Genomic DNA, 17239 nt, shown 5'->3' with positions numbered 1-17239 from the left:
ACGTCTCTCTTTCTTTCTGAAGAAAGCAGTGAGAAAGTGGTAGGTAACATGGCTGAGATTCGAGTTAACCTCCTAGGAAGGCCCTATGAGCACAGTAACATGTATCCCAAAAGCTGGATTACTGGATGATCAGGGATAGTGAACACTTTGGGAAGAGATCTTTTCCTTGTTGAACAGCATTAAATTGAAGGTCCCATGCCCTCTACGGCCAAAGCAGACTTGCAACGTGGCTGGGAAATAGTGTTCAAGGCCAGAAGCCCCGGGGAGCGCTCTAACTGAACCCTTCTTGAAATGAAGACCTCGTCTTGCCACCCGTGGTCATTTGTTTCCTTTCTTCACTCACCATTCTTTCAGTTAAAAAGGGTTAAAAGCTGTCCTTTATGATCACAGCCAGGACTCGAGTGAAAAGGCAGAATTCCACCTCCCAGGATCCCAGAGGGGCAGCAGTTGTCCAGAAGAGCTGAGTCTTGGAGGATAATGTGTCTGTTTACTATATGAACACCCAGGCCAAGAGTTTGCCTGTCGCCGGCTGCCTGACCTTCACATGCCGACGTTCAGATGTTGCTCTGACAGGCAGGAAGTCGTGCCTTTTCAACAACCAACTTGATGCCCACCGGATGGAATGCTTTGTTTCCAAGTCTGCAGGGGGAAGTCAGGACTTCTGCTATCACTCAGCCAAAGGGGGTTGGGGAGGCTAAAAAAAAAAAAAAAAAAAAAAAAAAAAATCCCCTGAAGGCTCTTCTTTACCTACTGAATTCCTTTTTTTTTTTTTAAGATTTATTTATTTATTTATTATTTTTGGCTGTGTGGGGGCTTTTCTCTAATAGTTGTGAAGTTGTGAGCAGGGGCTACTCTTCCTTGCGATGCGTGGGCCTCTTACCACGCTGGCTTCTCTTGCAGGGCACAGGTTCTAGGCACATGGGCTCAGTGGTTCTGGAGCACAGGCCCAGCTCCTCCACCTCCTGGAGAATCCTCCTGGACCAGGGATCGAACCTGTGCCCCTGCATTGGCAAGCAAATTCTTAACCACTAGCCTGGATTTCTTTTGACTTGCATGTAGCGTAAGATGCTGCTGTCCATGATCCTGGTACTCAGGTTCTTAGCTTCAAGGCCTTTTAGAAAAGAAGCTAGCCCCCAAATCCTCAATGTCCCCACACCTCCAGCCTGCACTTCTGGAGCATCCTTGGTGTGCCCAGGCATGGATTAGCCTCTCCCACATTCATCTTCTCATCCAAGTCTGTGACTTTTTTCTATACCAAGCTAAGGGGACTATGGTACTTAACACAAGGTAGCACAACTGGTCAGGGGGTCCCAGCTCTGTCCACTCCAGGTCCAGAGCTTTTTCCTCTTCCCCTCCCTCCCATACCTTCTCCTCTCCATTCACCCCCTTACCCTGATCGCCTCCTTGGTGTGGCCCTGCTCCCTGCTCTGTGTGGTTAGCAGTATTTCTCAACCTTCCATTTATGTTTTAGGCTGGATAACTTATTTGTTTGGGGGCACCTTCCTGTACGTTCGGAGGAGGCAATGGCACCCCACTCCAGTACTGTTGCCTGGAAAATCCCATGGACGGAGGAGCCTCAAAGGCTGCAGTCCATGGGGTTGCTGAGGGTCGGACATGACTGAGCAACTTCACTTTCACTTTTCACTTTCATGCATTGGAGAAGGAAATGGCAACCCACTCCAGTGTTCTTGTCTGGTGAATCCCAGGGATGGGGGAGCAGCCTAGTGGACTGCCGTCTATAGGGTCGAGCAGAGTCAGACAAGACTGAAGCGACTTAGCAGCAGCAGCAGTTCTGTACATTGTGGAATATTTAGCAGCGTCTGTGGCCTTTATCCTCTGAATTCCATCCGCATCACCAGTTACAACCCAGAATGTCATCACACATTGCCAAATGCCCCCCAGGGAGAAAAAAACATCCTTCACTGGGAACCACTGTGGCAGCCTATTCTTGCTCTTCATCATTCCTCCCCGCGAAGGGGGTCAGTGTCTTGGTGAGCCCCATGGCACGGAGTCCTCTGGAATACTTAGTTATTGCTCTTCCATCCCAGCCAGAGTCCCCAAAAATGGTGCTTATAGCTGTGATGAGCTGATCACACTTAGAAAAGTTTCTCAGGCTCTGGTGCCCAGGGTCTGAGTGAAAAAAAACAAAACCCTCCCTTCTCAGTGCTCCCAGAACAGGCCAGAGAGGAGGGCGCTGGGGCTTCGGTGCTTGCCTGGGAAGAATCCTCCGTCCTGCACTTGGGGAGACCTGGAGAGACAGGCGACCTGGCCTTGGAGTAGATATGCAGCTTCTCCCAGATGGATTCCTGTGGCTTCCGCAGGAAGTCCTGCATCTTTTCTCAGGCAGCCAATTCCCTCAGCATGTGGAAGGCGAGGGCAAGTCCTCCGCTGAGGGTGGGGTGAGAGCTGTGGTCTTCCACTCCAGAGACATAAGTTTTGCCTGTAGTTTCAGAGCTTCACAGATCACAAAGGCTGCCCACCCAGCCCCCCATCCATCTGCAGGTTAGGGACCCCTGTTTTCTGCTTATCATTGTCCTGGGGGTGGACATGGAGAGGGAGGGGTCTAGGGAACAGCAGTCCTTTGCTTTCGGTGGGAATAGCAATCCACCCTTTCACTCTGGGCCCTGAACCCTAAAGCTGGCCCCAGGAATATAATGTGAAGTGACGATGGATGTCAAGGAGATGAGCCAAGAGAGGAACGCTGGGCCCGGGAAATAGGAAAGGAAGCAGGGTGGCATTTGGAAGCTGACTCCTTCCCCATTCCAGCCCAGCCCGAGGGCAGCGCCCAGCGGAGGGGAGGACAAGGAGAAGAAAGCAAGTGGGGGAGATGAGCAAGGGAGAGGTGGCCCCCGTCCTTCCCAGCTGCAGCAGCCCAGCGGGTTAGATGAATGCTGGTGTCGGGGGTGGGAAGAGTGACCCTGGCAGAACCCTTTGTTCCAGCTGAGGCTGGAGCGGGGGCACCGAGCCATTCACACGCCATCCCAGGGCATCCTGCTGGGCACGCTGGGGAGGGGGTGCAGCGGCCGGTCATGGGACTTGGCCAGGCAGATAGCTGGATGCTCAATAGGGAAGCCCAGCTGCGTGCAGCGGGGGCTGGGGGCGGGGCGGCCCCTGCCATCCTTCCTCCAGGCCGCAGCCAGGCCCACAAACAGGAAGGCCTCGGCTGGCCCCAGTCGTTCTGCCCCAAGGGAACCTGGTCCCCCTACCCCGTATCCCATCCCCCCTTCTCCTGGTCGCCCCCCTTAGAGGTGCGCTCCGACTGTAGGACTCCCAGCAGTGTCTGCTGCTTCCTGCTCCCCGGTGTGACTTCTCATGCCCAGAGGGGCGCCAGCATTTTAATTCAGCGTCCCAGTCCTGAATAGAGGCAAAAGCATCCATAACGCCCCCTGGATTCGGAGGGAAGGGCCTGGATTCGGAGGGAAGGACCTGGAAGCCTTTGTGCATCGGCCTCCTGTCCCTGGTTCCCTTTCCTCGGGACCAGTAGCCCTGCAATTTGGCGTTATTTGTCTCTGGTCTTTTGCGGGTGTGCAGAAAACCCTGTCATAGAGGGGAGACCTGGGCCGTCTGTGAGCCCAAAGTCAGACAGTATCTTCTGGACCATTTGTGTCTAGAGGAGGGGGACAGCACCATGACGTCATCCACATCTCCCCGCAGTCATCTCCCTGACCTCCTGGGTAACAGTGCCCCTAGACTTGGCTCTTCTACCTTGCCCCCCCTGGAATGGGTTTTAGTTGGGTGGGAGCTGAGCCCTCACTGGTTCCTCTTCTCTCTGCCCAGGACTGGCCAGCAGCCCTGAGTGTGCCTGTGGTCGGAGCCACTTCACGTGTGCGGTGAGCGCCCTGGGAGAGTGTACCTGCATCCCTGCCCAGTGGCAGTGTGATGGAGACAACGACTGCGGGGACCACAGCGATGAGGACGGATGTAGTAAGAACCCCTCCCCCTGCCCCGGGCTCTTGGGAGGGTGACAGATATAAACAGATGGGAGGTTTCCTCACAGTGTGTATGGCTTCAACCTTCCCCTATTTCCCATATTTCCACACACGTATAGTCAATAAATGGTAGCTCAGCTGGTAAAGAATCCGCCTGCAACGTAGGAGACCCCAGTTCGATTCCTGGGTTGGGAAGCTCCCCTAGAAAAGGGATAGGGAACCTGCTTCAGTATTCTTGGGCTTCCCTGGTGGCTCAGATGGTAAAGAGCCCGCCTGCAATGCGGGAGACCTGGGTTCAATCCCTGGGTTATTGGGAAGATCCCCTGGAGGAGGGCATGGCAACCCACTCCAGTATTCTTGCCTGGAGAATCCCCATAGACAAAGGAGCCTGGCGGGCTGCAGTCCCTGGGGTCACGAAGAGTCGGACACAACCGAGCGACTGAACACACACAACACAGCCAATAAAACAGAGACTTTAAACAAGCATAGGAAAAAACAGCCTTGAATAGATCTCTGTATTTGTGTGCGTGTGTATTTGTGATGCATATTTGTATATTTTTAAATGTGCACACTATACGTGGATGCAGACTGTTTATTTCTTACGTTGGTATTCTGTGTAATCACACCTTCTTAAATAAACTAAACTTGGTAAGAAATTTTATATTCTTGTTAAGTCTCCCCTTTCCCCTAGTGCGATAATGTGCACCACAGGCTAGGGTGCCCTGGATACACGTCCTGGGTGTGTAGCAATATTGCTCCTGAGCCAGTTATGTGTCTGGGTTCTGGGGTGTGGCCCCCACCCCGGCAGCACCTACGTCTGAGGGAGGCTAATTAGTCTCGTAAGAGTGAAGCTATAGCCCGGACCTTATTACCCCTAACCAGTTTAGCTAATTGCGACGGTGGTAAATGGCTCACTTTCATGGAGCACTTTCATATGCATTATCTCAAAAGACCTCTCTGAGTCAATTATAATTATCCCCATTGTACAGTTGGAAGACCCTGGAGCTAGGCGAGGGTAACTGGCTTGTGTGATAAAAGTAATGAGTTCTAGAAGTTGACGTGGAGCCCAGTTGTGTCAGCCATCATTTAATAAGAGGAATGGGGCGGGGTGAGGAAATACATTTGTCTCTTTTCATGCTTTCCTTCACTGCTTTCCCGGTGGTTTTGAGTTCCTCGGACTCTTCTGTCCTGTGAACCCCTGAGGAAGCTCTCTCTTCTTAGCTGCTGTTTCTGCCTGGTTCTGTATTAGTGGGCGCCGGGGGCAGTTGGAGGAGCCAGTGAGGAGGGACCGTAATTCAGACAGGGCCAGAAGGAAGGATGGGGTGTGCCTGAGTAAGGGCCCCAGACTGACCCCTGTTCCCCTCCCCTTCCCGGGGCTCAGAGCTGCCCACCTGCTCCCCTCTCGACTTTCACTGTGACAACGGCAAGTGTATCCGCCGCTCCTGGGTGTGCGACGGGGACAACGACTGTGAGGATGACTCGGACGAGCAGGACTGCCGTGAGTGCTGGGCGGGGCTGGGTGGCTTCCACCGGCTCGGCGGGAAAAGGCGTTTCAGTCAGAAAATGAGGCCCCGCTTTTTCACCACTGAGGTTAATGTTTGCTGTGGGTTTGTCACATATAGCTTTTATTATGTTGAGGTATGTTCCTTCTATTCCTGCTTTCTGGAGGGTTTTTATCATAAATGGATGTTGAATTTTGTCAAAGGCTTTCTCTGCATCTATTGAGATAATCATGTGGTTTTTATCTTTCAATTTGTTAATGTGGTGTATTACATACACCCATGGCTGATTCGTGTCAATGTACAGCAAAACCACTACAATATTGTAATTACCCTCCAATTAAAATAAATACAAAATAAATAAAGAAAAGAAAAGAAAATGAGGCCCCAGCCCGTGGTCTTTGGCTCTTGTCCTTCCACCTCCTCTCTCGGCTTATCTAAGCCCCCCTGGAGGTGGGGGACAGCCAGCTCCCCAGCTCCCTAGGGCAGCATCAGAGGTGCTCTGCTCCACCAGGCTTCCCGCTGGGCGTCCGGGCGCTGGCCGGCCCCTGACCGCTCTGTGCCCACAGCCCCCCGGGAGTGTGAGGAGGACGAGTTCCCCTGCCAGAATGGCTACTGCATCCGGAGCCTGTGGCACTGCGACGGCGACAACGACTGTGGCGACAACAGTGACGAGCAGTGTGGTGAGCGGTGCTCCGGGGGCGGTGCTCCGGGGGCGGTGCTCGGGGGCGGTCCTCCGGGGGCGGTGCTCGGGGGCGGTGCTCCGGGGGCAGCGGGGGACGGGCAGCGAGGCTGTGGATCGCCTGGCCGAGGCAGGGGCAAGAGCCTCGGGGGCCCTAGCACTGCCCAAGCCTCGAACTGCCCGGGTATCTGGAGCAGTTGGAGGAGAGCAGGATGGGGAGATGGGCCCGACACCCCAGGGACCACAGAACGGGAACCTGAGGCCAGTCTCTCCAGGGCCTCTTCTTTCCCCTCAGGAGTCTATACCGAACCCACGGAGTCTTGCAGGGCCTGGGTCAGACTCCCGGGGGGCAGCGAGGGTGGGAGTCAGGGAGGATGACCGGAGGGTAACCGGCGCGGCTCCTGCAGGACTGCTGTCCCATTGTGTCCCCCTCTCCACCCCCCAGACATGCGCAAGTGCTCGGACAAGGAATTCCGCTGCAGCGATGGAAGCTGCATTGCTGAGCACTGGTACTGCGACGGAGACACCGACTGCAAAGACGGCTCCGACGAGGAGAGCTGTCGTGAGTGACCCCAGGACTCAGGCTGCCAGGCTGGGCTGGGGGCAGAGGGCGCCATGCCGTGGGCTGAGGGCCAGGCCGAGGAGTGAAAGGACAGCGCCGGCCGGCCGGCGGGAGGGTGGGTTCTTAGGCAACAGCTCCTCCTGGGCGGGGCCGGGAGGGAACAGGTGCCCCAGGTGAGAAGGGAGGCCTCCCTTTGGTCCTCTGGCATACGGGCGTGTATCAGGGCCACGCCCAAGGAAACTTCTGTGTCTGAGCGCCTGGCCCCTTGGAGGAGTCTGGGCCCCTCTCCTCTGAGGGGGCCTGAGTGCGTGCCCTTCCCCGCCTTGCCCTCCTTCCAGCCTCAGCAGTGCCAGCACCCCCTTGCAACCTGGAGGAGTTCCAGTGTGCCTACGGCCGCTGCATCCTCGACATCTACCACTGCGATGGTGATGACGACTGCGGAGACTGGTCGGACGAGTCTGACTGCTGTGAGCACTCTGGCCAGCGGGGTGGAGGAGGGGAGGCCATGCTGGGAGGAGCTCCTGGGGGGCAGGGGTGAGGCCGGGTTGCCAGCTGGGGCAGGAGCTCAGGAGAGGAGCTTCTAGAGTCCCTGGTTCCCTATGGGGCCAACACAGAGAAGCCGGGGTGCCGGCGATGTGGCTTCCTGGTCCACTGTGGGACACTGCGTGTGTAGACCGGCTAAAGACAGAAGCCTGGCGTGTCTCCCCAGCCTCCCACCAGCCCTGCCGCTCTGGCGAGTTTATGTGTGACAGCGGCCTGTGCATCAACGCGGGCTGGCGCTGTGACGGCGATGCGGACTGTGATGACCAGTCTGATGAGCGCAACTGCAGTGAGTGGGGGGCAGTGCCAAGGTCTGGGCCGGAAGCAGGGACAGGCCACCTCTGATAAAGCTCCAGGATAGTTAAGACAGGTCCATCATGTACAGTCGTGTAGGCTGGGCACTGCACAAAGGTGCTAGGTCCAAAAGACGCCAGTCCCCCAGTAGACTTATTTATTCCATAATTCTCTACATCTATATAGTCATCATGGCAGTTTTCCAGCAGATGGCAGTAAAATGTCTTGAGGAAAAGACACCTTTTTTTGATTCCCACAGAGATGCCATAGAGACCAACTGTGACCCTTGTGTCAAGAAGAGTGTCAAAGGGATTTCACTGCAGTCCTTTAGTTAAGATTTAGCTTGGAAGACAAGGGTGCCGGTTTGATCCCTGTTTAGGGAGTTCAGCTCCCTCTTGCCTCCTGGCCAAAAACATCCAAAAGGTATAACAGAAACAACATTGTAACAATTCAATACAGACTTTAAAAATGGCCCCCAAAAAAGAAAAATGGTCCACATCAAAAAAAAAAAAATCTTAGGAAAAAAAGTGGCGTGGGTGCTGGCGTAAAGTGCAGCCTAGGGTGGCAGGGTGGGGCTTCGGGCTAAAGCGGGGTCAACCTTTCATCAGCCCTGTGCTTTGCCCAGCCACCTCGGTGTGTACAGCGGAACAGTTCCGCTGTCGGTCAGGCCGCTGCGTCCGTCTGTCCTGGCGCTGTGATGGGGAGGACGACTGTGCGGACAACAGCGATGAAGAGAACTGTGAGAACACGGGTACGGTCTCCCTGGAGAGCCCCAGGCCCCCTAGCCTGTAGTTAGGCTGGAGCAAGGAGGTGGAAAGAGGGTGTTACTGCTGCCTCTGCAGTCTGGCCAACGTGATGCTTTCATCAAGTCTTGCCCGTGGCCTGGATTTTTCTTGCTTGTCTCAGTTACCAGTGTCAAATCAGGTGCATCTGTTGATCTGCAGCCTCATGGCCTGGAACACAATATCAGAGCCGGGAGTTTCAACGGCCTCTCACATTCTTACTCACACGCGGCCAGCGCCTGTTGCTCTGGCCTGCTCTCCGGTTGACAGCCCTACACCCCTTCCCCTAGCCTCACAGGTGCCGGACGGATGGGTGGGCTCTCTCATTCTGCCCCACGTCCCATCTCACCATGCCACTGTCCTGGGGAGAACACGAACGCAGACAGCCCTGTCTGAGCTGTTTCCTGCCCTGGACCCCGACCCTCCCACCTTGAGTCTCATCTGTCTCCAGCTCAGCATAGAAAATGACAGGCTCCCATCTTTTTGTTGTTGTTGACCCAAGCCCCGTCAGCCCTGCCTGGCGCTGACCTGGGTCTCCTTCCCTCCCCATCTTCCTCTCTAGGAAGCCCCCAGTGTGCCTCGGACCAGTTCCTGTGTTGGAACGGGCGCTGCATCGGGCAGAGGAAGCTGTGTAACGGGGTCAACGACTGTGGGGACAACAGCGATGAGAGCCCCCAGCAGAACTGCCGTGAGTGTCCCCACCCCACTCTCCGGGTGCGCCCGCCCATGGTTTGTGGCCGTGCCCCACCCATCTGCTTCAAAGAGAGTCCTCCCCAGGGACGCTCGCAGCCCCGGGAGCTGTTCTTCGTGGTCCAGGTGGAATGCCAAGTTGGCCGTCTGGGGGAGGATTCCGGGCTCAACTCCCATCTCTGGCTTGGCTGGCACAGGGCCCCGGACGGGTGAGGAGAACTGCAGTGTTAACAACGGCGGCTGTGCCCAGAAGTGCCAGATGGTGCGGGGGGCCATCCAGTGTACCTGCCACACCGGCTACCGGCTCACTGAGGATGGGCGCACCTGCCAGGGTGAGCTGGGGCCCCCCCGGGCGGGAGCAGGGTGGGGGGCTGGGCTAGCCGTGGGCCAGCCCTCTGAGAGACGTGCCCGTGTGTCATTATCTTGATAGCCCCGGGAGCTGGGGATTGTTGTCCCTCTCGTTTCGAAGACGGGGGGAAATGAAAGCTCAGAGAGGTTGTCACTTAATGAAGGTCACAGTGCTGATGAATAGCAGAGCTGGGACCCCAGCCCAGCTCAAAGCCCTTAACCACTTGCTCTGTAGGCTTCCCGCTGGACCTGGGAAGTAGGCGGGTGTGTGGGCAGGAAAGAGCTGGTCAGCTTGGGAGCTCAGGCTGGAAGATGGTAGAACGGAGATCTTCTGCCCTTGCTCCATGTCACAGATGTGAACGAATGTGCCGAGGAGGGGTACTGCAGCCAGGGCTGCACCAACAGTGAGGGGGCTTTCCAGTGCTGGTGCGAAGCAGGCTACGAACTCCGGCCTGACCGGCGCAGCTGCAAGGCTCTGGGTAAGGGGGGGCGGGGGTTGGCATTTGGCTGGGTGGGCAAAGAGCTGAGCAGGGCAGCCAGGGGCTCTGGTGCTTGGAGATTGGTAGAGAGTTAGAGAGATGGTTTTTTTTTTTTTTTTGGCCTTTTAATTTTATATTGAGGTATAGCCGATTAACCGGAGAAGGCAATGGCACCCCACTCCAGTACTCTTGCCTGGAAAATCCCATGGATGGAGGAGCCTGGTGGGCCGCAGTCCACGGGGTCGCTAAGAGTCGAACAATACTCAGCGACTTCGCTTTCACTTTTCACTTTCCTGCATTGGAGAAGGCAATGGAAACCCACTCCAGTGTTCTTGCCTGGAGAATCTCAGGGACGGGGGAGCCTCATGGGCTGCCATCTATGGGGTCACACAGAGTCGGACACGACTGAAGCGACTTAGCAGCAGCAGCAGCAGCAGCATAGCCGAATAACAAGTTTGAGCAAACTCTGGGAGATCGTGAAGGACAGGGAAGCCTGGCATGCTGCAGTCCATGGGGTCGCAAAGAGTCGGACACAACTGAGCAACTGAACAAGAGAATCAGCAATTAACAATGTTGGGATAGTTCAGGTGCACAGCAAAGGGACTCAGCCACACATGTACATGTATCCATTCTCCCCCGTACTCCCCTCCCATCCAGGCTGCCACGTAATATTGTGCAGAGTTCCTTCTGCTACATAGGTCCTTGATGGTTATCCATTTTAAATATAGCAGCGTGTACATATTCATCCCAAACTCCCTAACTATTGCCTCCCTGTATCCTTCCTCCCTGGGGACCATAAGTTCGTTCCATAAGACGTTTCCATTGCAATAAAATGGATTGTGAGTTGCATTCTGGGCCCCAAGAATGGGATGAGATGTACGCTTTGCAGGCTGCCAGTCTTCTCATAATGATGGATGCTGACAGCTTGAGACATGCCCTAGTGGGCCAGGAGGCCCCTTGGAGCTTGGGGGGGGGTGCATGCTGATGGCTGCCAGGGAGCAGCTCTGGAGCCCAGTTGGGGCCCCATTTCTATGCCACGTCCCAGGGCCGGAGCCTGTGCTACTGTTCGCCAATCGCATCGACATCCGGCAGGTGCTGCCGCACCGCTCCGAGTACACGCTGCTGCTCAACAACCTGGAGAACGCCATCGCCCTGGACTTCCACCACCGGCGCGAGCTTGTCTTCTGGTCTGACGTCACCCTGGACCGGATCCTCCGCGCCAACCTCAATGGCAGCAACGTGGAGGAGGTTGTGTCTACAGGGCTCGAGAGCCCAGGTAAGGAACGAGGACCCGTGGGGAGGGGCAGGGCCACACCACGTGCAAAACCACCAAGGAAGGAACGTGTGAGTGGCCACAAACCTTTAGACAGCAAAACATCTCACAGTGAAACCTTGCATGCAGCTCTAATACAGAAAATGTTCATTAGTCTACATTCATTTTATAGGCTCAGATTTGTAATGTTTGCTCGTGATTGAGCTCGATCAGTGAGAATACTGAGACCATTTCGTTGAATGGAGCTGTTTGAAACCAGAGATTTGCGGCTGACAGCTGTAATTCTCTATCAGCCTGGCATCCCATCTAACTCTGACCTTTGTGTTGATTACTTCATATTAGGAATATTCTGATGGACCCAGATAGATAGCATCCAAATGTTTGCAGATTAGAAAAACAGTAGCTCACTCTGCCATCTCAGGCCATTCGACAAGCAGGGGAAGTGGGTTAGAATTCGGTATTAATTAAGTACATTTGATGCAGACGTTTATGGAACTAATGATGTTCCCCTGTAAAACCCTGAGGCACAAATTGCAAACCCCGGGGCCAGTGGGGGTCAGGGAGCTAGGATTCTGGAAGTGGAGTATGATTGGCTGAGAGGAGGAAACGCATGACCTTGGATGGTTACTTGAGTTCTCTTTGCCTCAGTTGCTTCATCCTCATGGGGATTATTATGGCACCTAACTCACACAGTTGTCACAATTCAAGGTAAAACGTGTGTTTGTAAAATGGTGAGAAGAGTGCCTGGCCCAAGAAACAGCTTCATGCAAGAGTTGCCCTTGTTTCTATAGCACACAGGGGCCCTGGCTGAACCCCTGACACTCTTTCCATGGCCTGTTTCCACCAGGGGGCCTGGCTGTGGATTGGGTCCATGACAAACTCTACTGGACCGACTCGGGGACCTCAAGGATTGAGGTGGCCAGCCTGGACGGGGCCCACCGGAAGGTGCTGCTGTGGCAGGACCTGGAGAAGCCCAGGGCCATCGCCTTGCACCCCATGGAGGGGTGAGCGAGCTGTGACTCCAGCTGCCACGTTCCTCTTACAACCTTTAGGGACAGTTCCTCCACCCCCTGGGCCAGGCTTTACTGGGGGGCCAGGGGACCTCACAGTGTGGTGTTAACAGCCTTGGCTCTGCACCCAGACGCACCAGGGTTTCCAGCTCTTCGGTAACTGACTGTATGGCCTTGGGCTAGTTCATCTCTCTAGGCTTCCATTTTACTCATTTCTAAACTGGTGATAAAAATATACCTACCTCACAGCTGTGTGAAGATGAAGTGAGGTGATGCATTTTAAATGGCACAACACACATTATGTAAGTGGTAGCTGGTTAGTACTTTTGTTATTAGTTTATAGGGTTGAGCGAATGAATAAAAATTAGTAATTTTATTATTAGAAGAAAGGTCTTTTGCAGGGGAAGTTCTTTGCCTCTGGCTTTTAAAAATTAAGTGCAATCAATTGAGAGGGGTGTCTTCTAAGATCCTACAGTTATAGGTCCGCTGGTTTAGAAACGTAGTGTGTGTGGTACGTGGCGTGTGTGTGGTACGTGGCATGTGTGTGCGTGTGCGGGTGTGAAAATGACAAAAGGCAGCGGTAGAGGCTGTGACCAAGAAGAAAATGCCTGTCCTGAGTCGTAGCCCACTAGTATTTTTTTGTTTCACAAGGTCAGGATTTTCATCTGTTTTGTTCACTGCCATGCTCTCAATGCGAAAAGATATGCTCATCTCATAGCAGATACTCCAAAATATTTTTGTTAAGTGAATACATTCTCTGTCTAGAGACATTTAAATTCAAGCATTGAGGGACTTCCCTGGTGGTCCCATGGTTAAGATTCTGTACTTCCAATTCAGGGGGCATGGGTTGGATCCCTGGTCAGGGAACTAAGGACCCATATGCCATGTGATGTGGCCAAAAAAATTTTTTTTAATAATAATAAAATAAATAATTCAAACATTGAAAAACACTCTGTAAACCCAACAGAATGTATTCCCTACCAGTTGGAGTTCCCTATCAACAAGAGCCCCCTGCCTGATTACTATGCTGGGTACCTTACCTGCCCTCTACTGCCTACCTCTCAATGTCCTTTTCTCTCTTCCCAGGACCATTTACTGGACAGACTGGGGCAACACCCCCCGCATCGAGGCCTCCAGCATGGATGGCTCTGGCCGCCGCATCATCGCTGATACCCATCTCTTCTGGCCCAACGGCCTCACCATCGATTATGCCGGGCGCCGTATGTACTGGGTGGATGCTAAGCACCACGTCATTGAGAGGGCCAATCTGGACGGGAGTCACCGCAAGGCTGTCATTAGCCAGGGTGAGGCCCTTCCTTTGCTCTCCTTCATCTCTCGTTCTGCTTACCCTGTCCCAGCCCCCAGAAGCCTTTGGCAGAGGGTGAGATTTGTACAGATGCCAGGCCTGGGCCCAGGAGCCGGGCAGGCCATGTGTAGACTGAGGTCCTCCTGGACTTTCCCCAGGCCTCCCGCATCCCTTTGCCATCACGGTGTTTGAAGACAGCTTGTACTGGACAGACTGGCACACCAAGAGCATCAATAGTGCCAACAAATTTACTGGCAAGAACCAGGAGATCATTCGCAACAAACTCCACTTCCCCATGGACATCCACACCCTGCACCCCCAGCGCCAGCCTGCAGGTAAAAAAGAACGCCCACCTGGTGAGCTTCCAGTGCTTCTGAGAACCTTCCTTGCACCTGTCAACAGTTGCCAGGGTTCCCAGCAAGGAAATTTAAGGTTGGCGCTGGTGCGGACTCATTCCGCCCTCTGCTGGACCCCTAGGGTACAACATGGAGACTTAGGAAAGACTCATTTTGCTTTGCTATCCCCCATCTAATTCATGCAAACATTTCCTGTGTGTCAGGTATTCACTCTGCTCGTAGGTGGGGGCAGATATACAAAATAAGAAGACATAGTTTCTTCCTTCAGGAAGATCGTGCCTTTGCTACACCCCCACTCACTAGCCTTGGGACCCCTTCTGCCAACCTTTGGCCTCACCTGACCCTCTCGCTCTGGGCTTTTTGAGCAGGGAAAAATCGCTGTGGGGACAACAATGGAGGCTGCACCCACCTGTGTCTGCCCAGTGGACAGAACTACACCTGTGCCTGCCCCACCGGCTTCCGCAAGATCAGCAGCCACGCCTGTGCCCAGAGTAAGTGGGTTTAGGGCCCCTGCCTCAGTGGACCTGCCTTGTGAGGGTGGGTGGAGCGAACAAGGGGAGGAGTTTGGAAAGTGCCTGGTTAGGGGAGGAGCCAGCTCCTCAGGCAGCCCCTGGAGAGGAAGAAGGTAAGGAGCTGAGGGCTGAGGGCCCAGCGGTCATCCCTGAAGGCTCAGGGACACCACAGAGTCAAGCATGAACCCCTGCAAACAGGCTTGTGGATCATTTCACCCAGGACGCTTTGTCCCTAGGCAGCAGGAGGTTTCCAGACCCTTCTATAAAGCAAGGGAACGGTTTCCTAGCTCTTTACCTTTGGGGCTTCCTTGGTGGCTCAGACAGTAGAGCGTCTGCCTGCAATGTGGGAGATCCAGGTTTGATCGCTGGGTCAGGAAGATCCCCTGGAGAAGGAAATGGCAACCCACTCCAGTATTCTTGCCTGGAAAATTCCATAGACAGAGGAACCTGGTAGGCTGTATAGTCCATGGGGTCGCCAAGAGTTGGACACGACTGAGTGACTTCACTTTTACCTCTAGCATCACCCTAGAGACTGTCTTAGCCCCTAAACCAGAGAGTAAGGTAAAGACATCTGATGATGCTCTATATACAGAGGCCCAGGATAAATAAGTGTCTAGTGAGTGAAAGATGATGGGTTCCCTGGGGGCTCCCTGAACTGCTGCTTTGGCTTCCTTTGAGTGCCTGAAGGTATATTGCCTTGAGAGGGTGGGCCTTGTCTAGCTCAGAGGCGCAGGTGATTTTTTTCCTAAGAATAGTTCAGAGAGGAGTGATCCAACTGGGTGGACACCCAGCCAGGGGCCGGGGAGATGCTTCACACATCACAGCTCTTCTGTTACTGCTGCGTGCCTGCTGCCCTCCTTGTCTCTGGTGAAAACCAAATTTCTCTCGGGACCTAGGTCCTTTCCAGAGAGTGAAATGAGGGAAACTATTCCAGGGAACAGAGGCAGGAGTCATTCAACGCACTTTGAATTGAGAACCTTGTTTCCTTGCATTCTCCTGTGCCCAGCTCTTCCCACGTGGTCTTGATGAGATGCAATGAATTTCCCCCGAAAGAAGTTCAGTTGATAAAGTGACGCAGGAAGTGCCTTTCTAAGCAGAATAGTAGACTGGGAAATATTCAGACAGACCGGAATAGGGGCAGGGGATGGAGAAGAGCCAGCTGGGAAAATGCTGAATAGGAGTGTGGCCAGAACTCCACCTTTGAAGTCAGACCTGAGTTCAAGTAGCTGTGGGATCCTGGGCCAGTTCCTGGGCCCCTGTTAGCCTCTGGATCGTTGATCCAGAAAATGAGAATAAGAATAGCGTGAACCACAAAGGACTGTTAGGAGGGTAAATGAGACAAGGCAAGGAAAACAGGAAGCTCAGTGCCGGGCAAGGAGCAGGTACTCAGCAAATAGTCATCATTGGCCCGAGTCACGAAGAGCATAGAGGAAGGGGTCTTAGACCACGCAGTGGTGCAGAAGTCCTGAAGTAGACGCGGAAGGCAGAGAGGTGGGGTGGGGGCTTGACAGGGATCTAGCCCAGTCCACTAGGGGACCCTGAGCAAAGTAAGAGCAGAGGAGAGTTGAGATGCAGCTGACAGACACTTAAACAGGATGCCCTTCTGGGCCCTGCTGGCGTCTATTTCCATTGGCTCCTCAAGTCTGATGGTGCCAGCATGGGCTGCCCAGTGCTCAGAGAGGGTCTGAGGTGTGAAGCGAAGGGGACAAAGGGCACCAGACCCCAGGAAGTGTGGTTGAACCAGATGTCCTGCAGGCGAGCGTCTGTGTCTGCCACTGTTATCGGATTTAGAGCATTAAAAGAAGACCCCTTTCGGCCTTTGATCAGGTCTTGACAAGTTCCTGCTTTTTGCCCGAAGGATGGACATCCGTCGGATCAGCTTCGACACAGAGGACCTGTCCGACGATGTCATCCCACTGGCTGATGTGCGCAGCGCTGTGGCCCTTGACTGGGACTCCCGGGATGACCACGTGTACTGGACAGACGTCAGCACTGACACCATCAGCAGGGCCAAGTGGGATGGAACAGGGCAGGAGGTAGGGCCGGACGTGGGGCACAGGCCCTCAGGGAGGGCAGGGCAGAAGGGTGGGATTCACCCTTTCCCAGGAAAGGGCCTCTCAGACCTTTGCCAGCCTGCCAGTTGCTGGTGTTCGGGCCCCAGAACTGGGGTGCAAGTCCGGTTGGTGATACAGTCTTGCTTCCCGCCTAGGTGGTAGTGGATACCAGTTTGGAGAGCCCAGCAGGCCTGGCCATTGACTGGGTCACCAACAAGCTGTACTGGACAGATGCAGGTATGTAAAGGGCACGTGTGGCCTGACACTCTGGGATCTTCTTATTTAAAACCCTGGCCTCAGCTCGAAAGGACCTAGTGTCCCTCCTAGCTCATTTCCGTCTTGACCTGAAGTCCTTGGTCAGTCATGAGTGGTTGGGTTGCTGCAGAACTGAAGTTAGAAGCTCACATCTGAGGGTTTGGCATTTGCCATTTGCCATTCAAGTGGCAGCTACTTCTGCTGTGCAGCTGATGCTTGAGAATGTTTTGAGGCATTTCAGATGAGAAGCCTATACCCTGTGGTTTTCCTTCCATCACTGTTTTGGTGAAAGAGGCATTTTCTATTAGGCAGGTAAGTGTGGGAGGCAGGGAGAGTGCCTTAAATGAGAGCTACTCAAAGTGTGGTCCGTGGACCAGCAGCGTCAACATCCCCTGGGAACTTGTTAGAAATGCAGATTCCTGGGCCCCGCCCCAGACCTGCTCAATCAGAATCTTTGGGGCTTAGGAATCCGTATTTTCACAAGCTCTTCTGGTTCTTAGGCACAGTACAGTTTGAGAAGCATGGCCTTAAATGATCAGAATGGGTTACTTGGGTTGAAGAAGCCTTAGTCTTCCAAGAAACGGAGCTAATCAATTCCTTGAATTTCTTCTTGAAATTCAGGTCCCTCCATATTCATTGCTTTTATCACAAAGTATTTCTTGAGGATT

General features: G+C 54.0%; 2 protein-coding genes across 5 annotated transcripts in view; both read left to right on the top strand.

Moving 5' to 3' along the window:
• Positions 1 to 17239, top strand: part of CKAP5 (cytoskeleton associated protein 5) — a 177373-nt gene that overhangs the window by 23648 nt on the left and 136486 nt on the right. The gene's annotated exons all lie outside the window — the stretch shown is intronic.
• LRP4 (LDL receptor related protein 4) overlaps positions 1 to 17239 on the top strand; it is a 53593-nt gene that overhangs the window by 10421 nt on the left and 25933 nt on the right. For all 3 annotated transcript variants that reach the window (XM_055547028.1, XM_055547030.1, XM_055547029.1), the window contains exons 2-18: positions 3778 to 3924; positions 5311 to 5427; positions 5998 to 6111; positions 6556 to 6672; positions 7011 to 7139; positions 7382 to 7501; positions 8132 to 8257; positions 8851 to 8976; positions 9176 to 9310; positions 9680 to 9805; positions 10851 to 11081; positions 11926 to 12082; positions 13175 to 13392; positions 13553 to 13729; positions 14119 to 14241; positions 16090 to 16298; positions 16472 to 16553. In XM_055547028.1, the coding sequence (XP_055403003.1) occupies positions 3778 to 3924; positions 5311 to 5427; positions 5998 to 6111; positions 6556 to 6672; positions 7011 to 7139; positions 7382 to 7501; positions 8132 to 8257; positions 8851 to 8976; positions 9176 to 9310; positions 9680 to 9805; positions 10851 to 11081; positions 11926 to 12082; positions 13175 to 13392; positions 13553 to 13729; positions 14119 to 14241; positions 16090 to 16298; positions 16472 to 16553 (2454 nt within the window). The remainder of the gene's footprint in view (positions 1 to 3777; positions 3925 to 5310; positions 5428 to 5997; positions 6112 to 6555; positions 6673 to 7010; positions 7140 to 7381; positions 7502 to 8131; positions 8258 to 8850; positions 8977 to 9175; positions 9311 to 9679; positions 9806 to 10850; positions 11082 to 11925; positions 12083 to 13174; positions 13393 to 13552; positions 13730 to 14118; positions 14242 to 16089; positions 16299 to 16471; positions 16554 to 17239) is intronic.

This window comes from Bubalus kerabau, chromosome 15 (assembly GCF_029407905.1).
Source record: "Bubalus kerabau isolate K-KA32 ecotype Philippines breed swamp buffalo chromosome 15, PCC_UOA_SB_1v2, whole genome shotgun sequence".
Classification (NCBI taxonomy): domain Eukaryota; kingdom Metazoa; phylum Chordata; class Mammalia; order Artiodactyla; family Bovidae; genus Bubalus; species Bubalus kerabau.
The sequence above is the reverse complement of the archived record's forward strand: the minus strand, read 5'-3'. Positions and strand labels throughout refer to the sequence as shown.